The sequence below is a fragment of the Anabas testudineus genome, chromosome 24 (assembly GCF_900324465.2).
Source record: "Anabas testudineus chromosome 24, fAnaTes1.2, whole genome shotgun sequence".
NCBI lineage: Eukaryota > Metazoa > Chordata > Actinopteri > Anabantiformes > Anabantidae > Anabas > Anabas testudineus.
In genome coordinates, this window is record NC_046632.1 from 763334 (window position 1) to 785431 (window position 22098).

The window sequence follows — 22098 nt, forward strand, 5'->3', positions numbered from 1 at the left end:
AAATCAAAGGAACACAATCAAAACAAATCAGATCTTAATGAGGGAAAAATCGTGCAGACTTGCTAACGCCAATCGAGCTCCATCGTGTGGCAGCAGCTGAAATAGATCAACAAGCTCCTCTGCCACTTAACTGACTAGAAGTGCAGTTGACTTGATGCTTTAAGTTTTTAAGAAGTGCACTTTACTTTAGCTAATTACAGTTTTAGAATAAAATGGATGAATTCATAAAAGAGAAAATAAATAAATAATGTTATTGCTTTGGTTCCCTCAGGTTTACTGAGCTATATGTGGATGAGCTGGAGAATGAGGGAGACCTACGGATTCTGGTTTCAGACTACCTCAGGTGTTTGAATCCACACAGGAATGTCATCAGTGGCATCATAAGGTTAGTCTTTACCGTAATGTTGCTGCAGGTAAAATATATGTTCTACTGTAGGTAAACACAAGTGTGATTAGTGTATCGCTTCATAATCATATTATTAAAGGCCAGTGTTATTGCTTTGGGGAAGATAAACATGCTCAGTGTTATAGACAAATGGCACATGCCTCACCGTTCTTGCTTTTGCTTTGCATTTTTCAGGCTTAATCTGGTTGCTAAATTAGTTTTAAATTTTTTTAAAAATATTGTTGGTATGCAGTTTTTACCTGGCAGTACGAAAGGAGGCCAGCTTACATTTAGTGGATGGCACAGGGCACCGACCCCACTACAGCCTGCGGACTCTGTGCAGGGCGCTGAAGTATGTGTCAGGAAACCCCTGCAACAGTGTGCAGCGCTCACTCTATGAGGTAGGAGACTGGAGAGAAAACATCTTCTTGAAGTATTTCTATAAAAAAATTTTTAAAAGGCTGCTGTATTTTCATCCCTATCACATATTGTGTTCTCTGAGTTGACTCCTTGTTGGGTGATTGCAGGGTTTCTGCTTGAGCTTCTTGACTCAGCTGGACAGAAGCTCCTACCCTATGGTCGAGAAGATGGTGTGTCAGCACATCCTGATGGGAAACATAAAGTGTCTCAAACAAGTAAGGGTCCTTAAAATGTCTTAAAAAGTCCTATTTTTAATCATGAGACGTCTTTAAATTTTGAGATGTCAACTTGCGAGTCATCTGTACATATTACAAAAACCACTGATTTGCAACAGTGTCACTATGACTGACCAAGGCAAATGTTTGAGTTCTAGAAACCTTTTGACCGTTTTCCTTTGATGCCTTTTCAGTTGCTAAAAAGACTGTTGTCATAGATGCCTTCCAGCTTTATTTCACCTTTGATATGAAGCTTCTTCTGAAAATGTTTTGTTGGCAGTCGGCTGTCAGTAAAGACTTAGTTATTTTTTCCTTGCTTTAAAATACAGTGATAACTACTCAAAACCATTTAACCAAATAAACTGGAAGCCAGTAAAGAGAGGCCTGAATCAAAGTTATTTGCTTAAATTGTTTTGTATTTGTCAAGAAATGAGGAGCAGCATTTTGAACCATCTGAAGGCAGTGTAGGGACAACTGGTTAACCGTGGTCAATGCTTTGTACTCCAGAACAAATGCTTTTTACTTTTTTTTTCCACTTGCTAATTCAAAATCATGAAAAGAAAGGAAGGACTTGACTTTACTTGAATTCTGCAGCAATCTACAAAAAAACAACAGTTTTTTGTCACCAGCTGAAAAAGCAAAGCTGCAGTATGTTCAGTCATTGTACCGACTGTCTTTATGGTTAAAAAAAATACATTAATAGAGGCACTGTTAGAAATAATTTTAGAGTCCTAATCACCTCCCCTCACCTTAATGAAAGGTTACACTTTTCACCAGCATATTTGTAATTTGTTGGATATTTATGAACAGGTGATGAAAAATCTCTTGTAATGTTTCACGCAGCCTATCCCAGCACCGTCAGGTCGGCCCTGTGTGGAGGTAGAGGGCTACTGGGTGAGCCAGGGGGAGAGGGAGCCAGCTCTGGACCCCAGCTACATCCTCACTGCCTCAGTCAAGCTCAACCTCCATGACCTCGCCAGAGTGGTATCTGCCGGGTAGGAAAACTGTTACCCAGCCTGACCTTTTGTCCTGATTTTCCCTCCAGATCAATTGCTGGCTCGTCAATAAATGTTCAGATGTCTGTTTTGACAGAGCTAATTCTGTCTCTTTAGGAAGGAAAGCAACATAGTGCATCAAGACTGAATTTAACTGCACTCAGCCAGCCATCAGACAGCTTTAATGTTTCTGTTTAACTACTGTTAGAATAGCAGAACAGAGTGGTAGAAATTTTAGGAATCAAATTTTCCACTGCTGATGTTGGGTGATGAGGTCTGGGTCACTGTTGTTGCAGTTTATCCTAAGGGTGTTAGAGTTGGGTTCATGTCAAAAGTGTTAGAGTTGGGCTGGGGCTGTGTGGAGGCTATCTTACTTTTTTCCCCACAATGTAGAAGCATTAAGGAGGAACAGAGACGGAAGCTGTAAAGAGGAGCACTGTCTAAAATATAGTTTTGTTTGTTCATAAAAAAACTAGACCCAGCTTGTCTTATAGAAACTAGCCCCAGACCAAAACATTGTGGACAGAGATTTCCACAAACCTGTGGCCATAAACGGGGTTTGAACAGCAAGTAGTCTCTGTCGACTCTTTTCAAACTCTGCTGTTGATGGAGTTTATGATGGTTTGGTTTTACTGTTACCTGTTGTCTGTATTATATGCTCTGTCTTCTAAAGCAGAGAAAAGACTGGTTAACATTCATATTACTAAAACCTAATGTGTCATATTGCTAGTCATTTCCTCTGTCTTGAACTGCAACTTGCAGTGTAAAGTCATGCAATGAGATTATAGTAGGTGGAAAGCAGTAAACTATTGTCAGTAGTTGCCATCCAACTAGAAGTTCACAATGCTGCTAACTCCTTGACGGCAATAGACAAATGAGTAACTGACCATTGTCTGAAGTGTACTTTATATAAATTACATTTTTATATACAATGTTAAGATGTTTAGACGGTTTGGATTGCAACTCAGACTAGACCTTCAGAATAACTTGGTACACTCAAGTTTCAGTAAATTGATGATGACAAATCAGTAATCGCCGCTTTTCATGTTTTTGCCTCACAGGACTCACCCAGTGCTGATCCAGGGAGAGACGTCCGTGGGCAAGACCAGTCTGATTCGCTGGTTGGCTGCAGCCACTGGGAACCAGTGTGTGAGAATCAACAACCACGAGCACACTGACATCCAGGAGTACATAGGCTGTTATTCATCCGATGACAGGGGCAAGCTAGTGTTCAAAGAAGGTACAAAGACTTATTCAGCTGTGACTTTTTGATAAACATAGTCAGATTCTGCATATTTGCAAATGACTTACACAAATGTATTTGTTCACTTAATGTTGATTAACTCAGGTCCATTCGTCTTTGATTGGTGACAAAATTTTTATAATTTTAGATTTTCTATGCCACAAAAAAAAAAAAACTGTGAAACTGTGAAAGCAACCCAATGTTTGAAGGCATGGAATGCAGTTTTCTTGCTGACTGCAAAATTCCCTAAAAATATCAAACTGGGAAGAAACCCAGCATCTGGTGATGAACATAGAACTACAGCCAGTCGTTGACTGCAAAGGATTTATAACCAATTATTAAAACTTCATTGTAATCAACACTGTAAACACATCTTGATTGCTCAACTTAAAAAATGATGAAAACACTTTCTCACTATCTCAGACTTTTATGTCAGGGTGAAGTGTGGTGTGTTATTAAATTAAATGAATGTGCATAATTTATTCTTTTCCTCTTAAGCTGTGTTACACGTATTATTTGTAATGTTTTCTGCTGTTAAACTATGTCGTCACCCCAGTCTAATATGCAGCTTCCATGTGTCTGTGCTCCAGGTGTTTTGATCGACGCCATGAGGAAAGGCTACTGGATCATTCTGGATGAACTAAACCTCGCCCCCACTGATGTCCTAGAGGCTCTCAACAGACTGCTGGATGACAACAGGGAGCTGTTTGTGACAGAGACACAGGAAGTCATCAAGGCTCATCCCAGATTCATGCTATTTGCTACCCAGAATCCCCCTGGTCTCTATGGTGGTAGAAAGGTATGCTGTCTGTATGGTAAACAAACATACAGCACCCAGCAAAATCTGGTATCTTTCAAATCCTCATAGACTCATAGTATTTGGTTGGAGTCAAAAACATCTGATTTCTGGAAAGCATCATTTTAGTCAAAATTTTGTCAGCCATCTTTTTTTATCTGTTTTGCTGATGTCAGAGCCAGTGACAGGGCAGTCTTAAAGGAAAAAGCTTTTAAATCAGTGCAGTTTAATTCTGAGAATGCCAAAGGGTGCTATCTCCACAATAGACACTGAGCAAGGTTTGAAACGGAATGAATTTCACTCCTCCACAAAATATAATGAGAGTGAGTCACTGTATCTTTGCTACCTGATCTCCTCCCAAACCCTAGGTGCTCTCCAGGGCTTTCAGGAACCGGTTTGTGGAGCTGCACTTTAATGAGTTGCCCACTGCAGAGCTAGAGACCATTCTCCACCAAAGGTGCAGCCTGCCTCCATCCTACTGCACCAAGCTAGTTAAAGTCATGCAAGACCTCCAGGTAACAATACTGTCCCGAATTCTGTGGTTTATGCTTATATTTTGGTGGTGTTGCTACTGATGTGTTTAATGTGATTCCCCCTCCAGTCGTTACGCAGGGGGTCCTCTGTATTTGCGGGAAAACATGGCTTTATCACCCTTAGAGATCTGTTCCGTTGGGCAGAGCGTTACAGACTGGAGGAGCAGACAGAGGCCTCTCAGGACTGGCTGAAACATTTGGCTGATGATGGTGAGACTGGTCAGATATTTCTGATAAATTGCATCAATACCTGATCAGCTGAAACCCTAAAAATGCCTTTGTCTTTCCTATCAGGATACATGCTCCTGGCAGGACGTGTAAGGAAGCCAGAAGAAGAGGCCACCATCAAGTCCATCTTGGAGAAGCACTTTAAGAGGACTGTGAACCCTGAAAACCTGTTCTCTCAGAAACAGGTGACCACCCAGTTCAGTGAGTAGAACAATTCTTTACTCCAGCACTACACAGTTATCCATGACAAGGAACAGTCAGGTCTACATACTGTATAGTGGACAGCGGACATCATTTTTATAATTCTCTAGGCTCTGTGTAAACATGACTACTACTGTGCTGTATGTTTAGCCATAGATCCCAACTTCAGGGATAATTGGCTGCTGAGCTGTTCCATTGCCATAGTGTGTTATTCCTTCATTGGCTGATTTTCAAATAAGCAGAAATAAAGGGTTAGATTTTATTTAGAGGTCTAGAGTTTATTTGAAGTGTTTGCATTGTATTTGCATTTAGCATAAAAAACGAATTAGAGTGATTGGATAGATGGTGATTTTCAAATTTCTAAAAAGAAACACCTGTAATGTATAACACAATAATTACTTCACTGCTGAGGAAAACACACTTCCCAACAGTCAGGCAGTAAGTGTATCTGTGCCAAAGTCACAGTCAATCAAGAGATGACTTTACCAGAATAAATAGAAAGGGTTTATCACAAAAGTAAATTAGAGAGTTTAGAGTTTGTTTAAAAAAAAAAAAAAAAAAGCCAAAACATCCAGATAAGACAATCCACAGTATACCATCTCATTGGTGAAGCATTCTAGAGGAGGTGTTATGGTGTGTACAGAGGTAAAAATGAAGGCAACTTAAGTGCTGTCCAAATATATAAGCATAGGATATATATGTATATATAGCATATAGGAACACTCTTGTGGTTAAACAACGCGTCAGTCAGCTAAGTTTGTAATCAAACTGCAATGAAAAATCTATATCACAGTTTGAAGTTGAGGTATTTGGGGGGCAAAAGTACATTTAGAGACTGTTAAGATTCTACCTTGTATTCTGATAAAATAAACCAGTGATGGAGACAACTCTACATTGTGTTAGAAGGATAAGTGTTGCATTCATTAAGGTACTTAATTAAGAGTATCTACATATGATTATATTTTATTAAAATGACTGATTCATGGATGTGTGAACATGACTAATGTGGCAGCTGGTAAAGTTAGAGCTAATTTTAACCACTATGTCTACAGCAAGATGGTTAGTCCCGTCCTCCTGTTCACCATAGTATCATACTGATTCCAAGCATGAATTTCTATTCACAGTAGCACATTTAATAATAATGATAATGATAAAATCAGTGTAATTGTAATCAGTAATCAGTGTCATAATGAACACAGTATTATGTTAGTGTGTCAGTAGTGATGCTCTGATTGGCAGGTCCCTTCATCGACAGCATTGCTGGAGTTCCAGAGGAGTTCCGCCATGTTGTGTGGACAGACGGCATGAGGAGACTGGCTGTGCTGGTAGGACGAGCCCTTCGATTTGGCGAATCTGTCCTGCTTGTAGGAGACACCGGGTAAGACTAAAATGTAACTGGCCAGTCTAATTCATTATGTCTGTAGAACATATCAGAGGAAATAGACGGTATAGATGCAGTAATGCTCTCTCCACCATTTTGGACCAGACTGAAATATCCCAACAACTATTCAGTTCAATTCAGTTTACGTGGACATTGGTTCTATTAAAGAAATTCAAATCCACAAAAGTAAGACTTTAAGGTACACAGGAATGTAGCAGACCTCCCTGGGCGTGGCCGCGAAAGGGTAATTGATGACAAATTAAAGAGACAGAAAATATGAATGGTAACCAAAGAGCCCAGAACAACTTAAGAGATTAGAGGTAAAATCAAAGTTCAACGTACAACAGTGTCAGAACTGTCACTGTTTGAGCCAAAGTAGACTTAATATAGGATGACCGAAGAGGAAGCCACTGTTGAAAGCAAATCATAAAATAGGGAGAAAATGCTCTGTAATTACAGAGAAAAATATGGAGGAGGCTTGGTTATGTTCAGCTTAACTTAACAAGCCTTTCAATGTTTGTGTTAGTTTGTGTCAGTCCTTCATGAAGTTACACGACTGTATTAGTGCCTGTGTTCCTCATTAACTTATTTGAATCATTTTAAATTTTTTTGTTTTGTGTCTTTTTTCCCCCCACCAGATGTGGAAAGACAACTATCTGTCAGCTGTTTGCTGCTTTGGCAGGACAGAAGTTTTTTGCAGTTAACTGTCACCTGCACATGGAGACGTCTGACTTCTTGGGAGGCCTGCGACCAGTCAGACACACACATCAGGTAATGACTCGGGGTGGACTGCAGCTGCTTCAGAAAGTAGTAAAAATCTTTCAATCTTTTGTAAAGTTAGTATAAATCAGAAAAAGACATTTTCACAACCTTTGGTTTACATTTATATAGAAAGAAATTAGATTTTAACACACAGTGGCATAAATAGTAAACATCTCCACCAAATTCTGAAGTGCATCCCTCTGTTCCACGTGTGTTCGCTCCTGTGTGTATTAAAAGTGGTGCCATGACACACACTACTGCTCAAAATTTTAGGATCACTTGCAATTTTTTTTGGAATTCCAAAGAAAAACACATTTCCATGCATTTCACAAAAAATTTTATCCATTTCACAAACCATTAAAATTAATCAGATGATTTTTAAAGAATGCCTGTTATTAGCAATAGTCAGTTCTCTGCATCAGTCTCTTGGTATGGCTGCCAACTCAAGTTTATAAGGCTAATTGATAATGAGAAAACACTTGCAATTGTGTTGCACATTTGAGAACAGTTGAACTAATAGAGCAAACTAGGGAGCATGGCATGGCAGTTTCATTCTTTAGGTTAGTTTAATATCTAAACATCACCAGTTGTTTATTTGTTTACAGGTGACCAAATGACCAGAAAGAAAAAAACTATTGTTAGAGTCTATTGTTGTCCTTCGAAATGAAGGCTACGCAGTGCTAGAAATTGTGAGGAAATGAAACATCTCTTATCATGCTGTTAAATATTTTCTGCAGAGAGCAGCATAAACTGACTCTGACAGGGACAGAAAAAGTAGTGGGAGGCCACGATGCACAATTGTGCAAGACGTATATCTGAGTGTGTAGTTTAAGACAAAGATGCCCAACAGGCCCTCAACTAGGAACTGTTAAACAGCTGTTTTAGCATCAACAGGGAAGATGAGACTTCAGGATGCTGGACTTATTAATAATAAAAACAAAACAAAAAATACTAAATAATTAAAACAAAAGACTGATATAGACAATAGAGCACAGACATTGGACACTTGCCTGAAACTTGTCTGGAAGACTGGAAGAAGGTGTTGTCTACAAATGAGTCCAAGTTTGAGGTCTTCAGGACAAACAGAAGAACATTTGTGAGACGCAGGACAAATGCCAGAACAGTGCTTAATACCTTTAGTGAAGCATGGTGGAGGAAACATGATGGTCTTGCTGCCTTTTTAGAGATGGTAAAATAGGAGATTTGTACAGACTGAAAGGGATGTTTGTTTTGTCATATCACGGCATTCATCATTTCCATCAAAATCATTATTTCTAACTCTGACAATGTCAGACAATGTCAGAGTTAGCTACATTTCCTTTTTAGACTAATTTTCATTTTTCCTTTGAAAAACAATGAACTATCTAAGTGATCGCAAACTTGTGATCGTAATGTAGGTGTACAAAAAACATTTACGTATGAGTTGTTGCAGTTTTATTATCCAAAGTGTGTGAGCAGTTGACCTGTGGCAAGAAAGCATACAAAGAATGATGCTAGTAAATCTGAATGAATGAATCAGGAAAGAAATAGCTAATGTTAAAAACTATTTTGTGTGTGTGTGTGTGTGTGTGTGTAGCCTGATGGTGAGGACAGCAGGCTTTTTCAGTGGCATGATGGTCCCTTGGTGCTTGCCATGAAGGAGGGTGCAGTGTTCCTCATGGATGAGATATCCCTGGCAGACGACTCAGTGCTGGAGAGACTCAATAGGTAAGTACATGCACTCCCCTCCAAAGGTACAACAGGCAGAACAGTGAGGCCAGTTTCTTATTTTTTGCTGTAGACTGAAAACCTTTGGGTTTGACATAAGATAAATATGAGACAAAAGATCAACATTTCAGCTTTTATTTCTAGGTGTTTAAGTCGGGATCAGATACACAACTTAAACTTTTGTTGAAACCCACTTATTTTTTATGTGAGCAAAAGTATTGGAACAGATAGACTTAAAATAGATTTAAGAGAAAAAGTCTTGATATTCATCGTTTTAATAATCAATGTAAAAGGACACACCTGGGCAACAAAACACACCTGTCAGTAACATGAAAAATGAGTGGGTTCAAGCAAAAGGTGCTGTCTTCTAAGCTGTGTATTAGATCCAGACATAAACACCTGAAAATAAAACCGGAAATGTTGATCTTGTTTCTCATATTCATCATCAAACTGAAATGTTTTCAGTCTAAAGAAAAAATTAAAAAACTGGCCTCATTGTTCCAATACCTTTGCAGGGGAGTGTTCGTATGTGCATGCCTATATGTTTTAACAGAAAAGTACAACTTTGGACTTCAAATCTAAAAACATTTCAAGAAATTCACATTGTCTGGTCTGGTTGCACACTGAAAATGTTACACCACAGTGAAGTTTCGATAACTTCAATAATGCATTTCAGCCACAAATCAAAATTGACAATGGCACACACAGATAAATAACAGACTCAGAAAATCCCTTGACAGTGTTTTGTGTTTGTTGTCAGTGTTTTAGAGACAGAGAAGTCCCTTGTGTTGGCAGAAAAGGGCAGCGGGGAGAATGACGACGTGGAACTGATCAGAGCAGCTGCAGGTTTTCGTCTGGTTGCAACCATGAACCCTGGAGGAGACTTTGGGAAGAAAGAGGTAAGTAATATAAAAATACTCGGGGTGGCTGTGGCTCAATAGGTAGAGCAGTTGACTGCCAATCGGTAGGATTGGTGGTTCGATTCCCGGCTGCCACGTCACATGCCAAAGTGTCCTTGGGCAAGATACTGAACCCCAAGTTGCCCCCGGTGAGTCAGGTCAGCTGCATAGCAGCTCTGCCATGTGTGTGTGCTTGTGTGTGTGAATGGGTGAATGAGAAGCAGTGTAAAGCGCTTTGAGTACCAACTAGGTAGAAAAGCGCTATATAAGTGCAGACCATTTACCATTTACCATTTAATAAAAAATGGATGAGAAATTGTAGAAAAGTACCATTGCTGATAGAAAGCTTACAAAGACACTCAATGTCAATTGAAGAGAAATAACCAGCTGGTTGTACTAAGTATCCGACACATGTGCTTCTCTGTTTTTGGACAGCTCTCTCCTGCCCTCAGAAACCGTTTCACAGAGATCTGGTGTCCTCAGAGCAACAGCCGCAGTGACCTGGTCCAGATAATCCAACACAACCTGCGCTCTGGACTCACACTGGATGGTACAGTAACTCAGACATGTGTCATATTAAGGAAACCAGTTGGTTATAATCGTTCAGTCACAAGTGATTCATTGATCTCATACAATATTTTCCAGACACTTTTACATAATTGTTACATCAGAGTTATTGTTAAGTCCTATTTCTCATAATTATTGACATAAATCAACAAGGGGCAACAATAAGGGCAAGCATTTAAACCTAAGTTAATTTAAGAGTCTACAGCAATGATTGAATGATTGATTCTGTATTGATTGAGACTGTATTCAAATTGGGTGACGCTTTTGAGCTAATGCTAATGCTATTTTAATGCTTACAATATTTAAATCCTAATTTACCTTGTTGTAAATTTCATGGCAGTCTATCTTATAACTGTTAAGAGTTTCAGTCTTTCACTTTAGAGGTGATTAATTATTGAACTAACTGACTTAACTTTAAGCTAAGCTGCTAGCTACCAGGCAGCTGTTTTCAGTGAAAAAGCTACATAAAGCCGCCTTCTCAGTATCTGCCCAGCAACAATTCACAGATAGACAGCAAAAACATATGACCTGATCCAGATAGGTCTATTGATGTTGTTTCCTTTGGGAACACCTTTTTGAATCGAACAGGCTGCGATATTGCAGAGCTGATGCTGGACTTCATCGAGTGGCTGACCCAGCAGGACTTTGGTCGGCGCTGCATTCTAAGTGTCAGAGACATCCTGTCATGGGTTAACTTCCTAAACACCGTGTGTGAGCGGGATGAGGATGGCTTCATGACTATGGGAGCCCTGGAAGATGAAGAAGCAGAGTGGGACCTCAGACTGGACACAGTTACAGCGTTTATACATGCTGCCTGTTTGGTCTACATCGATGGCATCGGCTCTGGTGAGCTGATGGCTTGATTTCACTTCAACTATAAGATTATCTTTTAAAGGAGGTGTCGAGGAAGTGTGATCTTAGTCTCCGTTTTCTTGCAGGAACTACGGTGTCCTGTGCAGACAATGCCATCCTGGCTCGCAGGCTGTGCTTGAGCTTCCTGCAACAGCGGCTGAGCAAGACGACCAAACTAGATCAGGAGATGCTGGACTCCCTGAGAGTCTATGACAGCAGCCTGCCACGGGAACCCAAGTGGGGCGAAGACTTCTTTGGCATTGATCCATTCTACATTGCCTTGGGTATAGACTAGTGATTCTTAACAAGTTTATGCCATTTACTTCAAAAAAGTTACCAAACCTTCTGTGTTCTGAAGCGGTCAAATATTTGTGTTTTGTTATTATTTATACTTATTTTTTGGAGATTAACTCTTCAAATTACACTAAAACAGGGCTTAGTCCAGATATACCACACCCAGTACTGCTACCATCTTTTTCCTATTATCTCAAGATTAAATTTAAACAATAAGTCATTAAATTTTTTATGCCATTTACAGAATGTAAATTACATAGAAATATCAGTTATGAACTCTTTGTTGACTACATTTTGTACAAATCTGACAAAGGGTAGTGACACATTTGCTGCTAATCCAAGGGTGCAACGTGTCCTATGATGCCTTTTGGTTCCTTGGATAGATTAGGCAATAGGCTAAATGGTGTTTCTGTACAAACATGCATTAAACAACCTATTTAAGTTTAATTTGGTGAACATTTGGTTTCAGGTTGTACTGGGTGCTTGGAACCTGACCTTGCAATTCTTTTTCAAGAAAAGAATTGTTAAAAGTTTTTTTGCAAAATGCTTATCCACACAGGGCCTCAGGTTGAGAGCCGTACCCTGTCAGACTACACATTTGCAGCGGGCACTACAGCAATGAACGCCCAGAGGCTTCTGCGGGCGTTGAAGCTGCAGAAGCCTGTGCTGCTGGAGGGCTCCCCTGGTGTGGGAAAGACTAGCCTGGTTGCAGCATTGGCAAAGGCATCTGGGAACCACCTGATCAGAATCAACCTGTCAGAGCAAACAGTAAGCCTTTATATGGTTTATAATATATGTTCTTATTGTGCTCTGGTATGTACTAAAAATACTAAAATACTGTAATGCTGATGATGCACAACCTCTCGCAGGATGTTACTGACTTGTTTGGGACAGATCTCCCAGTGGAGGGAGGCAAAGGAGGAGAGTTTGCATGGCGTGATGGCCCCCTTTTGGCTGCCTTGAAGGCAGGCCATTGGGTCGTTCTAGACGAGGTAGGTACAGACATGTTTTTGTTTGCAGATAGTTATACATGTAATTTGACCTTGCTGATGAGTCTGTCATTTTTAAACCTTCTTCCTCATGTTAAAAGCTGAACTTGGCATCTCAGTCGGTGTTGGAGGGTCTGAACGCCTGCTTTGATCACAGAGCAGAGATCTACATTCCTGAGCTGGGCATGAGCTTTCAAGTTCAGCACGAAAAGACCAAAATCTTTGGCTGCCAGAACCCCTTCACTCAAGGTGGTGGGCGTAAAGGACTGCCCAAATCCTTCCTCAACAGATTTACTCAGGTACAGAACAGCTGAGAGTATAAAATACTTCTTTGTACTTTGATTATATTGAATTCAAAGTTTCATTTTAAGAAAACAGTTTGCTTTTGTTTGTCTAAAACCCATTGTGGTAAAAGATCTTTTTTTCAAGGGAGAGTCAGCAGCATAACAGTTCTAGACAGAATCTTACAGATACAGATGGAGTTAATAATTGAAGTTCTCATGCTCAAAACCTTTTTTAATAAAGTTTTGAAAATGGATTGTGCAGCTTTTTAAGGAATGGGGTACCATTGTTTCTTTTTCAGTATCAAAATATTTTATGTAAATTACTTATTATGTATGTATATATTATTATTATATTATTTAACAATGGAAGTCATGAGATGAGTGAAGACCATGTGTCACTGCTATGTGGGAAAGAGGCCAGCAGATGGTGTGGTATCCTTAGCAGATCATTAGTAGAAGTGAATGATGGAGTTTATTAATATTTTAGAGTTGATGTGTAAAATACATGTATGTATTTTGTACAGACTCAGGTTTATTTGAGCCCACAAAATGGTGTAAAGAAAATGCCATCAAAGTGATCACTATATGATTTTACTGATGAAATCACTCTGACCCTGTTTTTCAAGGTTTTTTTGGACGAGCTAACCAGTAAAGACATGGAGTTCATAGGACAATCCATTTTCCCTAATATTGATAAGAAAATCATTGGTAAAATGGTGGAGTTCAGTAACAGGGTAAGTTTCCCCTGTACTGGGATGTATGATCTGTATATGCTAATGTGAAGTTACATTACAGTCAGTTGAAACTTTCAGCATAATGCAGTGTTATACATGTTGAAACCTGTTTCTGTGTCCAAAGAAGGATAACTTGTGTTTCCTCCATCCCACAGCTTGTGCAGGAGGTGTGTGTGGAGCGGCAGTGGGGTCAGAAAGGAAGCCCCTGGGAGTTCAACCTGCGTGACATGTTCCGCTGGTGTCAGCTAATGCAGGCCGATCAGTCGCCAGGATTTTTCAGTCCAGGCCAGCATGTTGCTTTGGTGTACTCAGACAGGATGAGAACAGAGGCTGACAAGGCTCAGGTATTCTGTTTCCCAAATGCTGCTATTAATAGGGGGTTTCCATTACCCTTCATTGGTATATGAACCAACTTTGAAAATAAAAAAAACTAAACTTTGGAATCAAACACACTCTTGTCACATACAGGTACTGTCCTTGTTCAGGAAGGTGTTTGGGGAGGACTTTGAGCCTTACACTGGCTCCAGACGATTCCACATCACTCCACTCAATCTGCAGGTTCGTCCAAAACCAAAAGCTCGGCCTGTTTTTCACTAGCAAGATTAAAGTTAAGGATTTCTTCTCCCATCACTTGTAGGTGGGTTTCTCTGTCCTCCAGCGGAGCGGTGGTGCCCCTGTGTCCCTGGACCCTCCGCTGTCCATTACGCACCAGGCTTTGCGACCTCTGGAGTCCCTGATGAAGTGTGTGGAGATGGGCTGGATGACAATACTGGTTGGCCCCACAGCCAGCGGGAAGACCAGCCTGGTGAGACTGCTATCCCTGCTGACTGGACACCGCCTCAGAGTCATGGCCATGAACAGCTCCATGGACACCTCTGAGCTACTTGGAGGCTTTGAACAGGTATCCAGTTCTCCAAAGTTCCCTTACTCTCTGAAAACTTTATGAAACTTCAACTTAATGTGCTCTTTCCCTTATTCCAGGTGGATATCATGCGACCCTGGCAGCAAGTGTTGGAAAGTGTGGACTACATAGTTGCAATGGTAATAAGACGAGGACTGATGTCCTTGGATGTTGGTGTCCAGGACACAGAGTTCCTGCTGCAAACGTGGGGTCTGTTCTGCCACTGGATGAAGGAGGAAGGGCTGCAAACTGGAGGAATGTTCAGTTCAGAGGCACTGAATAAACTGGAGGTCATCATCCTTCTCCTGCAGAAACTCAACACCAAACTCAAAGTGTTCACTGGTAATCGTTGTGTAGTTTCTTATGTAGTAAATATATTTTTAAAATTTTAAGGGTGAAATTTGAATTGTATGAGAATGTTTTTTTCAGTCCTATAACATGCCTGTGTTTGTCTGGCAGACATGTCCAAACTGCAGATGGACTTCACACTGTTAAAGGAGCGCATGGCCCAGCTGGAGGACGGATGGACAAACGGAGGCTTCGAGTGGGTGGACAGTATGCTGGTTCAGGCCCTCCAGGCTGGTGATTGGCTGCTCATGGACAATGTTAACTTCTGCAGGTGAGAAGAGTGAAACCTTCTATTTTTAACTGTTTATCAGTGTGTTTATAAAAATAGCCTCTATTAGAGCCTCTTTCAAACTGAATAATAACCTTATAGGAGAATTTTTACCTTTCTGACAGTCTTACCAAAAACCAGAAATAAGCCTGTGAAAGTAGTCCCACAAAAGTCCCAGTTGAATTTAAAAGTCCTGCATTAGGAACAACTACTTTTTGTTCCTCCTTCCAGTCATGAGTGTAATTAATGTTTATTTATTTTTATTTATTTATTTTCTAACTTCATGTGTATTATGTGCTTAGCGCCTCTGTTCTAGATCGTCTCAATGCTTTGCTCGAACACGGGGGATCACTCACCATCAATGAACGCGGTGTCATAGATGGGAAGACCCCCAAAATCACCCCTCACCCCAACTTCAGGTAGAGGACATGTGTAAGCTATTTGACTTTTTAATGATGTTGTTAAATAAAACCATGCTCAGCTGATGTGTGGACTCTGCAGGCTGTTCCTGACCATGGACCCTGTGCATGGAGAGCTCTCCAGAGCCATGAGGAACAGAGGAGTGGAGGTTTACATCCCAGGGGAACATGAGGGGCTTTGCTGGGACACATTGGACCTGAAGACCTTGCTTCACACTGCTGGGGTGACTGGTGACTGTGTGTGTGACCTGCTGATTGAAATACACAAAAGCATCAAATCTACCATCTGGGGTGAGCGCCAATCAGTGGCATTGCAGTAAAATACTGTAAATCAGTTTGCAGAGTCGATAAAAACTCGGGCTTCTGTCTTTCAGATTCTCCTGCCTCTTCTTTGGCCTCACTCCTCCATGCTGCCACTTTGCTGTCATGTCAGCTACAGAGAGGTGTGGATTTACCCAGCGCCCTGCAACATGCCTGTGGAGAAGCCTACTCCCTCTGCCAGCGCACCACTACCAGCCAAAAGGTATTGACGCCTCATTGTCACAACTGTTCTCACTATCATTTCACTGTGCTTATTAGAAATGTCCAAAACATTCTACAACCTTGGTTCTTTACAAAAATTCCATTAAGTTTTGTTGGTGTTTATTGTAGAGTATACCAGTATAAATCATACAAAATGTTTATATGATTTATGCATGTAGGATGTTATATAATTTACATCTAGAAACATGAACTTTATGGAGCTCATTCACTGAAAAACTTGACTGCATTGTTTTCCATATAGAAAGCCCAGCATGTGATTGAGCAGCACTTGTCCATACTGGACACAGAGGACTGGGGCAGCAGCCTGCTGTGTGCTGGGGTGTGGCCCGATAGCTTCCCTTCCGCTCTCCTTTCCACGGAGGATTCCTGCTTCTCAGCTGTTCTCAGAGACGGACAGGTCCTGTCATTTTGCCTGAATACACTCAGCCTGCAGGGCAAACGGTAAGGACAGCAACAACCACTTGAAGTGTCACTTCACAATGTGGGACAACCTAAGAGTAGATTTATTATTCTTGCAAGTAAGACCAACTTTAACCAGTACTTTAGTGTCTCATCAACGAATAAAATACATAAATTATCACAATCAATTAAAACAACAAAATGCTTTAAATGTTTAAAAATAAGATTTGAATATATTTGAATAGTAGTTTTCTCTGCACTTGAATCTAAACAAACAAAAAAAGATTAGTGCTGTAATTGAATGTAACATTCTTGCACAGTTATTATTTATTATTATATTATATTTTTCATTTATGATCGCAGTTGTTAAATTGATACATAAATTGTAAAAACAGAAAATTGTCAGAGCAGTGGAATGATCATTATAACAAATAGATACCAATGGGATTTCTTTTTTACTCTAGTAGTACCGAATAATACAACAAGTCTGTCTCCTTTCTTTACACAGGAATCGTCCACTGAGTCTGAGTGACCTGCAGAGGGTACTGCAAAGCAGTGGTGTCCATGAAGGCCTTGTGTTTTCTGGAGGAGTGGTAGATCTGGAGGAAGGAGATGTTCTGAAACTGATCCCCACAGCAGTGAGACTGCTCACAGAGAGGGCCTCGCACGGTGACTGGATCCTCCGCAGCAGCTGGCTCTCACACCTGGGAAAAAGCTACAAATATGCTCCTGGTTTGTTACTTTCCGCACACAACTACACAGTACCCCAAACTTTTAGAAGACGTTGACTCTAGACTCTAGAGTTTGCCAGTGTCAGCATGCCTGACGAAGGCATCAAAGGCTGAGATCCCTTATTTCAGGCGGGTCTGTCTACATGTAATACAGTTCATAGTATAGCTGTATTCTTCTTCTTCTTCTTTCGGCTTTTCCCATCAGGGGTCGCCACAGCGAATCATCCTTTTCCACCTCACTCTATCATGAACATCTTCTACCCTAACACTAGCCAACCTCATGTCCTCTGTTAAGACATCCATATATCTCCTCTTTGGTCGTCCTCTTGCCCTCCTGCCTGGCAGCTCCATCTCCAACATCCTTCTACCAATATATTCACTATCCCTCCTCTGAACATGTCCGAACCATCTCAGTCTGGCCTCTCTGACTTTGTCGGTAACACAGGCAACGTGAGCCGTCCCTCTGATGTACTCGTTCCTTATTCTGTCTAACCTGGTCACTCCTAAGGAGAACCTCAACATCTTCATCTCTGCTACCTCCATCTCAGCCTCTTGTCTCTTTCTCACTGCTACCGTCTCTAACCCATAGAGCAGAGCTGGTCTCACCACTGTCTTGTACACCTTTCCTTTGAGTCTTGCTGACACTCTTCTGTCACACAACACTCCTGACACTTTCCTCCACCCGCTCCAACCTGCCTGCACTCGCCTCTTCACCTCTTTTCCACACTCTCCATCACACTGAACTGTTGACCCCAAGTACTTAAACTCCTGCACCTTCTTCACCTCAGCCCCCTGTAACCTAACATTTCTACCTTGATCCCTCTCGTTCAGACACATGTATTCTGTCTTACTACGACTGACCTTCATGCCTCTTCTTTCCAGAGCAAACCTCCACCTTTCCAGCTGTTCCTCCACCTGCTCTCTACTCTCACTGCAAATCACAATGTCATCCGCAAACATCATTGTCCAGGGTGATTCCTGTCTGACCTCATCTGTCAGCCTGTCCATCAACATAGCAAACAAGAAGGGACTCAAAGCTGATCCTTGGTGTAGTCCCACCTCCACCTTGAACTCCTCTGTCTCATAGTATAGCTGTATTACACTATAGAAATTAAATGCTACCTCAATTAGTCAGGATTTCCAGCACTATTCACTACTTAGTTACTACTAGTTAGATTCTAATGGTGTGTTGTTCTTGACTTTTCAGATTCAGTGCTGGTCCAGGTGGAGGCAGGAAACAGAGCCCTGAAGGCTGTGTTCGATAGCAAACTTGCTGCAAAGGGCAAGTCACTGGCAGAGTTGCTCCAGCCTCACAGCATAGGTAAAACTTGGGGTTTTCTTCTTCTTCATCAGTTAGGTCGACCTAACAAGTAGGAAGTTCAGTTGCCATGACTTAACTTCCAAAGAACTTCACCTGGATGACTGAGAAACTTCACTGACATGGCTTAATATATAACTTTATATAAATACAGTAGGATTTTTATGTGGTGTCATGGTTCTGAGTATAGTATAGCCTGTATAGTAATACCTGTTATTTCTCTAGTTTTATACCTGTGTCAGGGAGGTGACTGAGAGCGCTGTGATAGAAAGAGAGACACTCACAGCGATAGACAGGCTCAGCGCTCCTATTTACAGCGCTAAATTTTAAACTTTTTAAATTAAGAAATGCACGATGAAAAGTGACTTATTTAGGTTTTTCCAAGTTGGAATTGATAGGCAAACTGGAGTGTTTGACCAGAAGTCCAGCATCAGCCTCTCAAAAGTCTTCATAATATGTGATGTCAGAGCCACTGGTCTGTAGTCATTGAGGACATGGCTTCTTATTCCCAGGAACTAGGCACGACATTTCCCACCAAAGAGGAACTCTCTCCAGATGCAGGCTAGGATTGAACATATGTTGGAGAGCACTACATAGCTGGGGAGCACAGACTTTCAGTACCCTTGGGCTGATTGCAATTGGCCCTCCAGCCTCTGTGAGGTGAAGCCTCTTCAGCTCTCTCCTCATCTGATCTGCTGACATGGGTGGTGTCGGAGTCGTGTGGGGGGTGGACTGAAGAGCTTTTATACAGCAGAGTAGCCATTCTTTAACTCCCCTTCAGTCAATATAGTTCTAATAACACCCCTTAAAGTAGCTAAGAGAGACAATAGCACAATGTAGAATATGGGAGATGGTTAAAGTCTCAGGTATATCTGCTGCTGGATGAACAGATGTTTGATTTCAAAACTAAATGGATTTACATGATAAACAAATCCACCCCTACCAGAGTATAATCAGTACTATTAGCAATTAGAAGCATATTAGATGCCTAAATATAAATAATCATTGTCAGTTTCTCTTATCATTTTAATAATGACAGTTTTATGTTGCAGATGAATACAGGATTCTGGTGGACATGCGTTGGAACAAACAATATCTGGATATTTTAGCCAATAAATGTAACTTTGAGGACGAGGAACGATACATGGATTTTCTGGAGGCACTGAATGCAGTCGCCAACAGGTAACAAATCAGTTTTGTGTCACTTGTCATGTACAGGATTCTAGCACAGCTGTGCAGTTTATGCATATGATTGACAGTAACAGTGTAAGTACAAAATACAGTGCATCCAGAAAGTATTCACATTTTGTTATGTCACAGCCTCATTCCACAATGGATTCAATTCATTATTTTCCTTAAATTTCTACAAAAATGCCCCATAATGACAAAATGGAAAAGGTTTATTTTTTATAAATGTTTGCAAATTTATTAAAAATAAGAAACATATGTACATAAGAATGGAAGGCTCTGAAAAGGATGAAGAATGGAAAGGCTGTTGGTCCTGATGACGTACCTGTGGAGGTGTGGAAGTGCTTAGGAGAGGCAGCAGTGGAGTTTCTAACCAGTTTGTTCAATAGGATTCTAGAGAGTGAGAAGATGCCTGAGGAATGGAGGAGAAGTGTTCTGGTTCCGATCTTTAAGAACAAGGGTGACACGCAGAACTGCAGCAACTATAGAGGAATAAAGTTGATGAGCCACACAATGACGCTGTGGGAAAGAGTAGTGGAAGCCAGGCTTAGGAAGAAGGTGGAGATTCGTGAGCAGCAGTATGGTTTCATGCCCCGTAAGAGCACCACTGATGCCATTTTTGCTTTGAGAATGTTGATGGAAAAGTACAGAGATGGTCAGAAGGAGCTGCATTGTGTCTTTGTGGATTTAGAGAAGGCGTATGACAGGGTGCCGAGGGAGGAGCTGTGGCACTGTATGAGGTCGTCTGGAGTGGCAGAGAAGTACGTCAGACTAGTTCAGGACATGTATGAGAGAAGTATGACGGTGGTGAGATGTGCTGTAGGTCAGACAGAGGAGTTCAAGGTGGAGGTGGGACTACACCAAGGATCAGCTTTGAGTCCCTTCTTGTTTGCTATGTTGATGGACAGGCTGACAGATGAGGTCAGACAGGAATCACCCTGGACAATGATGTTTGCGGATGACATTGTGATTTGCAGTGAGAGTAGAGAGCAGGTGGAGGAACAGCTGGAAAGGTGGAGGTTTGCTCTGGAAAGAAGAGGCATGAAGGTCAGTCGTAGTAAGACAGAATACATGTGTCTGAACGAGAGGGATCAAGGTAGAAATGTTAGGTTACAGGGGGCTGAGGTGAAGAAGGTGCAAGAGTTTAAGTACTTGGGGTCAACAGTTCAGTGTGATGGAGAGTGTGGAAAAGAGGTGAAGAGGCGAGTGCAGGCAGGTTGGAGCGGGTGGAGGAAAGTGTCAGGAGTGTTGTGTGACAAAAGAGTGTCAGCAAGACTCAAAGGAAAGGTGTACAAGACAGTGGTGAGACCAGCTCTGCTCTATGGGTTAGAGACGGTAGCAGTGAGAAAGAGACAAGAGGCTGAGATGGAGGTAGCAGAGATGAAGATGTTGAGGTTCTCCTTAGGAGTGACCAGGTTAGACAGAATAAGGAACGAGTACATCAGAGGGACAGCTCACGTTGCCTGTGTTAGCGACAAAGTCAGAGAGGCCAGACTGAGATGGTTCGGACATGTTCAGAGGAGGGATAGTGAGTATATTGGTAGAAGGATGTTGGAGATGGAGCTGCCAGGCAGGAGGACAAGAGGACGACCAAGGAGGCGATATATGGATGTCTTAACAGAGGACATGAGGTTGGCTAATGTTAGGGTAGAAGATGTTCATGATAGATTTAGGTGGAAAAGGATGATTCGCTGTGGCGACCCCTGATGGGAAAAGCCGAAAGAAGAAGAAGATGTACATAAGAATTCGTAAAATTCTTTGCTCAATAATTTGTTGAAGCACATTCAGCACCAATTACAGCTTACAAGCTTGGCACACCTATTTTTGGGCAGTTTCTCCTTTTTTTTTTTTTGCTGTACCATTCAAGTTCATTCAAGCTCGATGGGGAGCGTCGGTGCAGATTTTCAAATCTCTCCAGAGACATCAGGTACAAATCTGGTCTCTGGCATTCAGGCCAAAGAGTTTGTTTTTATTTTAATTAAATTTTCAAATATTTCAAGCAATCTTTTTTCACTTTGATGTTATGAGGTATTCTTTGTAGAATATTGAGGAAAATAATGAATTCACTTTAGAAATAAGGCTGTAATAATACTTACTCCTGTAAGCACTTACTCTGGATGCACTCTGTAGAATGTAAATAAACTAAAATTTTATAATCTACAAAAATGAACGCATTTTTCTTGCAATTTGTTCCAACTGCTGTTGGTGTGTGTGTGTGTGTGTCTCAGGATTGCTCTTATGATGGACAGAGAGGAGAGGTCTGTCATCTGCACCTGTGCTATCAACCTCTCTGCTCCGAACTCTGCTTTGAGAATAGCTGCAGCTTTCAGCAAAGGTACACACAGGACCTGGTTAGAAGTGATAATGGAACACAGTGCTATAGCGTGATTCTTGACACTTGTCATCTACATATATAATAAAATCATAAATAAAATAAAAAAATGAAAATGCCAAACAAAATGCAAATAGCTGAGCCACACATGACCATTGTTGAATTA

General features: G+C 41.1%; 1 protein-coding gene across 1 annotated transcript in view; it reads left to right on the forward strand.

Annotated features, from left to right (window-relative positions):
* Positions 1 to 22098, forward strand: part of mdn1 (midasin AAA ATPase 1) — a 57052-nt gene that overhangs the window by 12713 nt on the left and 22241 nt on the right. The window contains exons 20-52 of the mRNA XM_026340684.1: positions 272 to 385; positions 639 to 786; positions 913 to 1020; positions 1864 to 2015; positions 3077 to 3255; positions 3849 to 4057; positions 4423 to 4569; positions 4656 to 4797; positions 4882 to 5016; positions 6256 to 6394; positions 7036 to 7168; positions 8736 to 8866; positions 9627 to 9765; positions 10201 to 10315; positions 10921 to 11178; positions 11271 to 11468; positions 12038 to 12246; positions 12348 to 12470; positions 12569 to 12766; positions 13378 to 13485; positions 13641 to 13829; positions 13954 to 14043; positions 14123 to 14386; positions 14467 to 14728; positions 14846 to 15005; positions 15305 to 15421; positions 15504 to 15712; positions 15796 to 15944; positions 16206 to 16405; positions 16872 to 17095; positions 18302 to 18415; positions 19465 to 19594; positions 21829 to 21935. Of these exons, the coding sequence (XP_026196469.1) occupies positions 272 to 385; positions 639 to 786; positions 913 to 1020; positions 1864 to 2015; positions 3077 to 3255; positions 3849 to 4057; positions 4423 to 4569; positions 4656 to 4797; positions 4882 to 5016; positions 6256 to 6394; positions 7036 to 7168; positions 8736 to 8866; positions 9627 to 9765; positions 10201 to 10315; positions 10921 to 11178; positions 11271 to 11468; positions 12038 to 12246; positions 12348 to 12470; positions 12569 to 12766; positions 13378 to 13485; positions 13641 to 13829; positions 13954 to 14043; positions 14123 to 14386; positions 14467 to 14728; positions 14846 to 15005; positions 15305 to 15421; positions 15504 to 15712; positions 15796 to 15944; positions 16206 to 16405; positions 16872 to 17095; positions 18302 to 18415; positions 19465 to 19594; positions 21829 to 21935 (5300 nt within the window). The remainder of the gene's footprint in view (positions 1 to 271; positions 386 to 638; positions 787 to 912; positions 1021 to 1863; positions 2016 to 3076; positions 3256 to 3848; positions 4058 to 4422; positions 4570 to 4655; positions 4798 to 4881; positions 5017 to 6255; positions 6395 to 7035; positions 7169 to 8735; positions 8867 to 9626; positions 9766 to 10200; positions 10316 to 10920; positions 11179 to 11270; positions 11469 to 12037; positions 12247 to 12347; positions 12471 to 12568; positions 12767 to 13377; positions 13486 to 13640; positions 13830 to 13953; positions 14044 to 14122; positions 14387 to 14466; positions 14729 to 14845; positions 15006 to 15304; positions 15422 to 15503; positions 15713 to 15795; positions 15945 to 16205; positions 16406 to 16871; positions 17096 to 18301; positions 18416 to 19464; positions 19595 to 21828; positions 21936 to 22098) is intronic.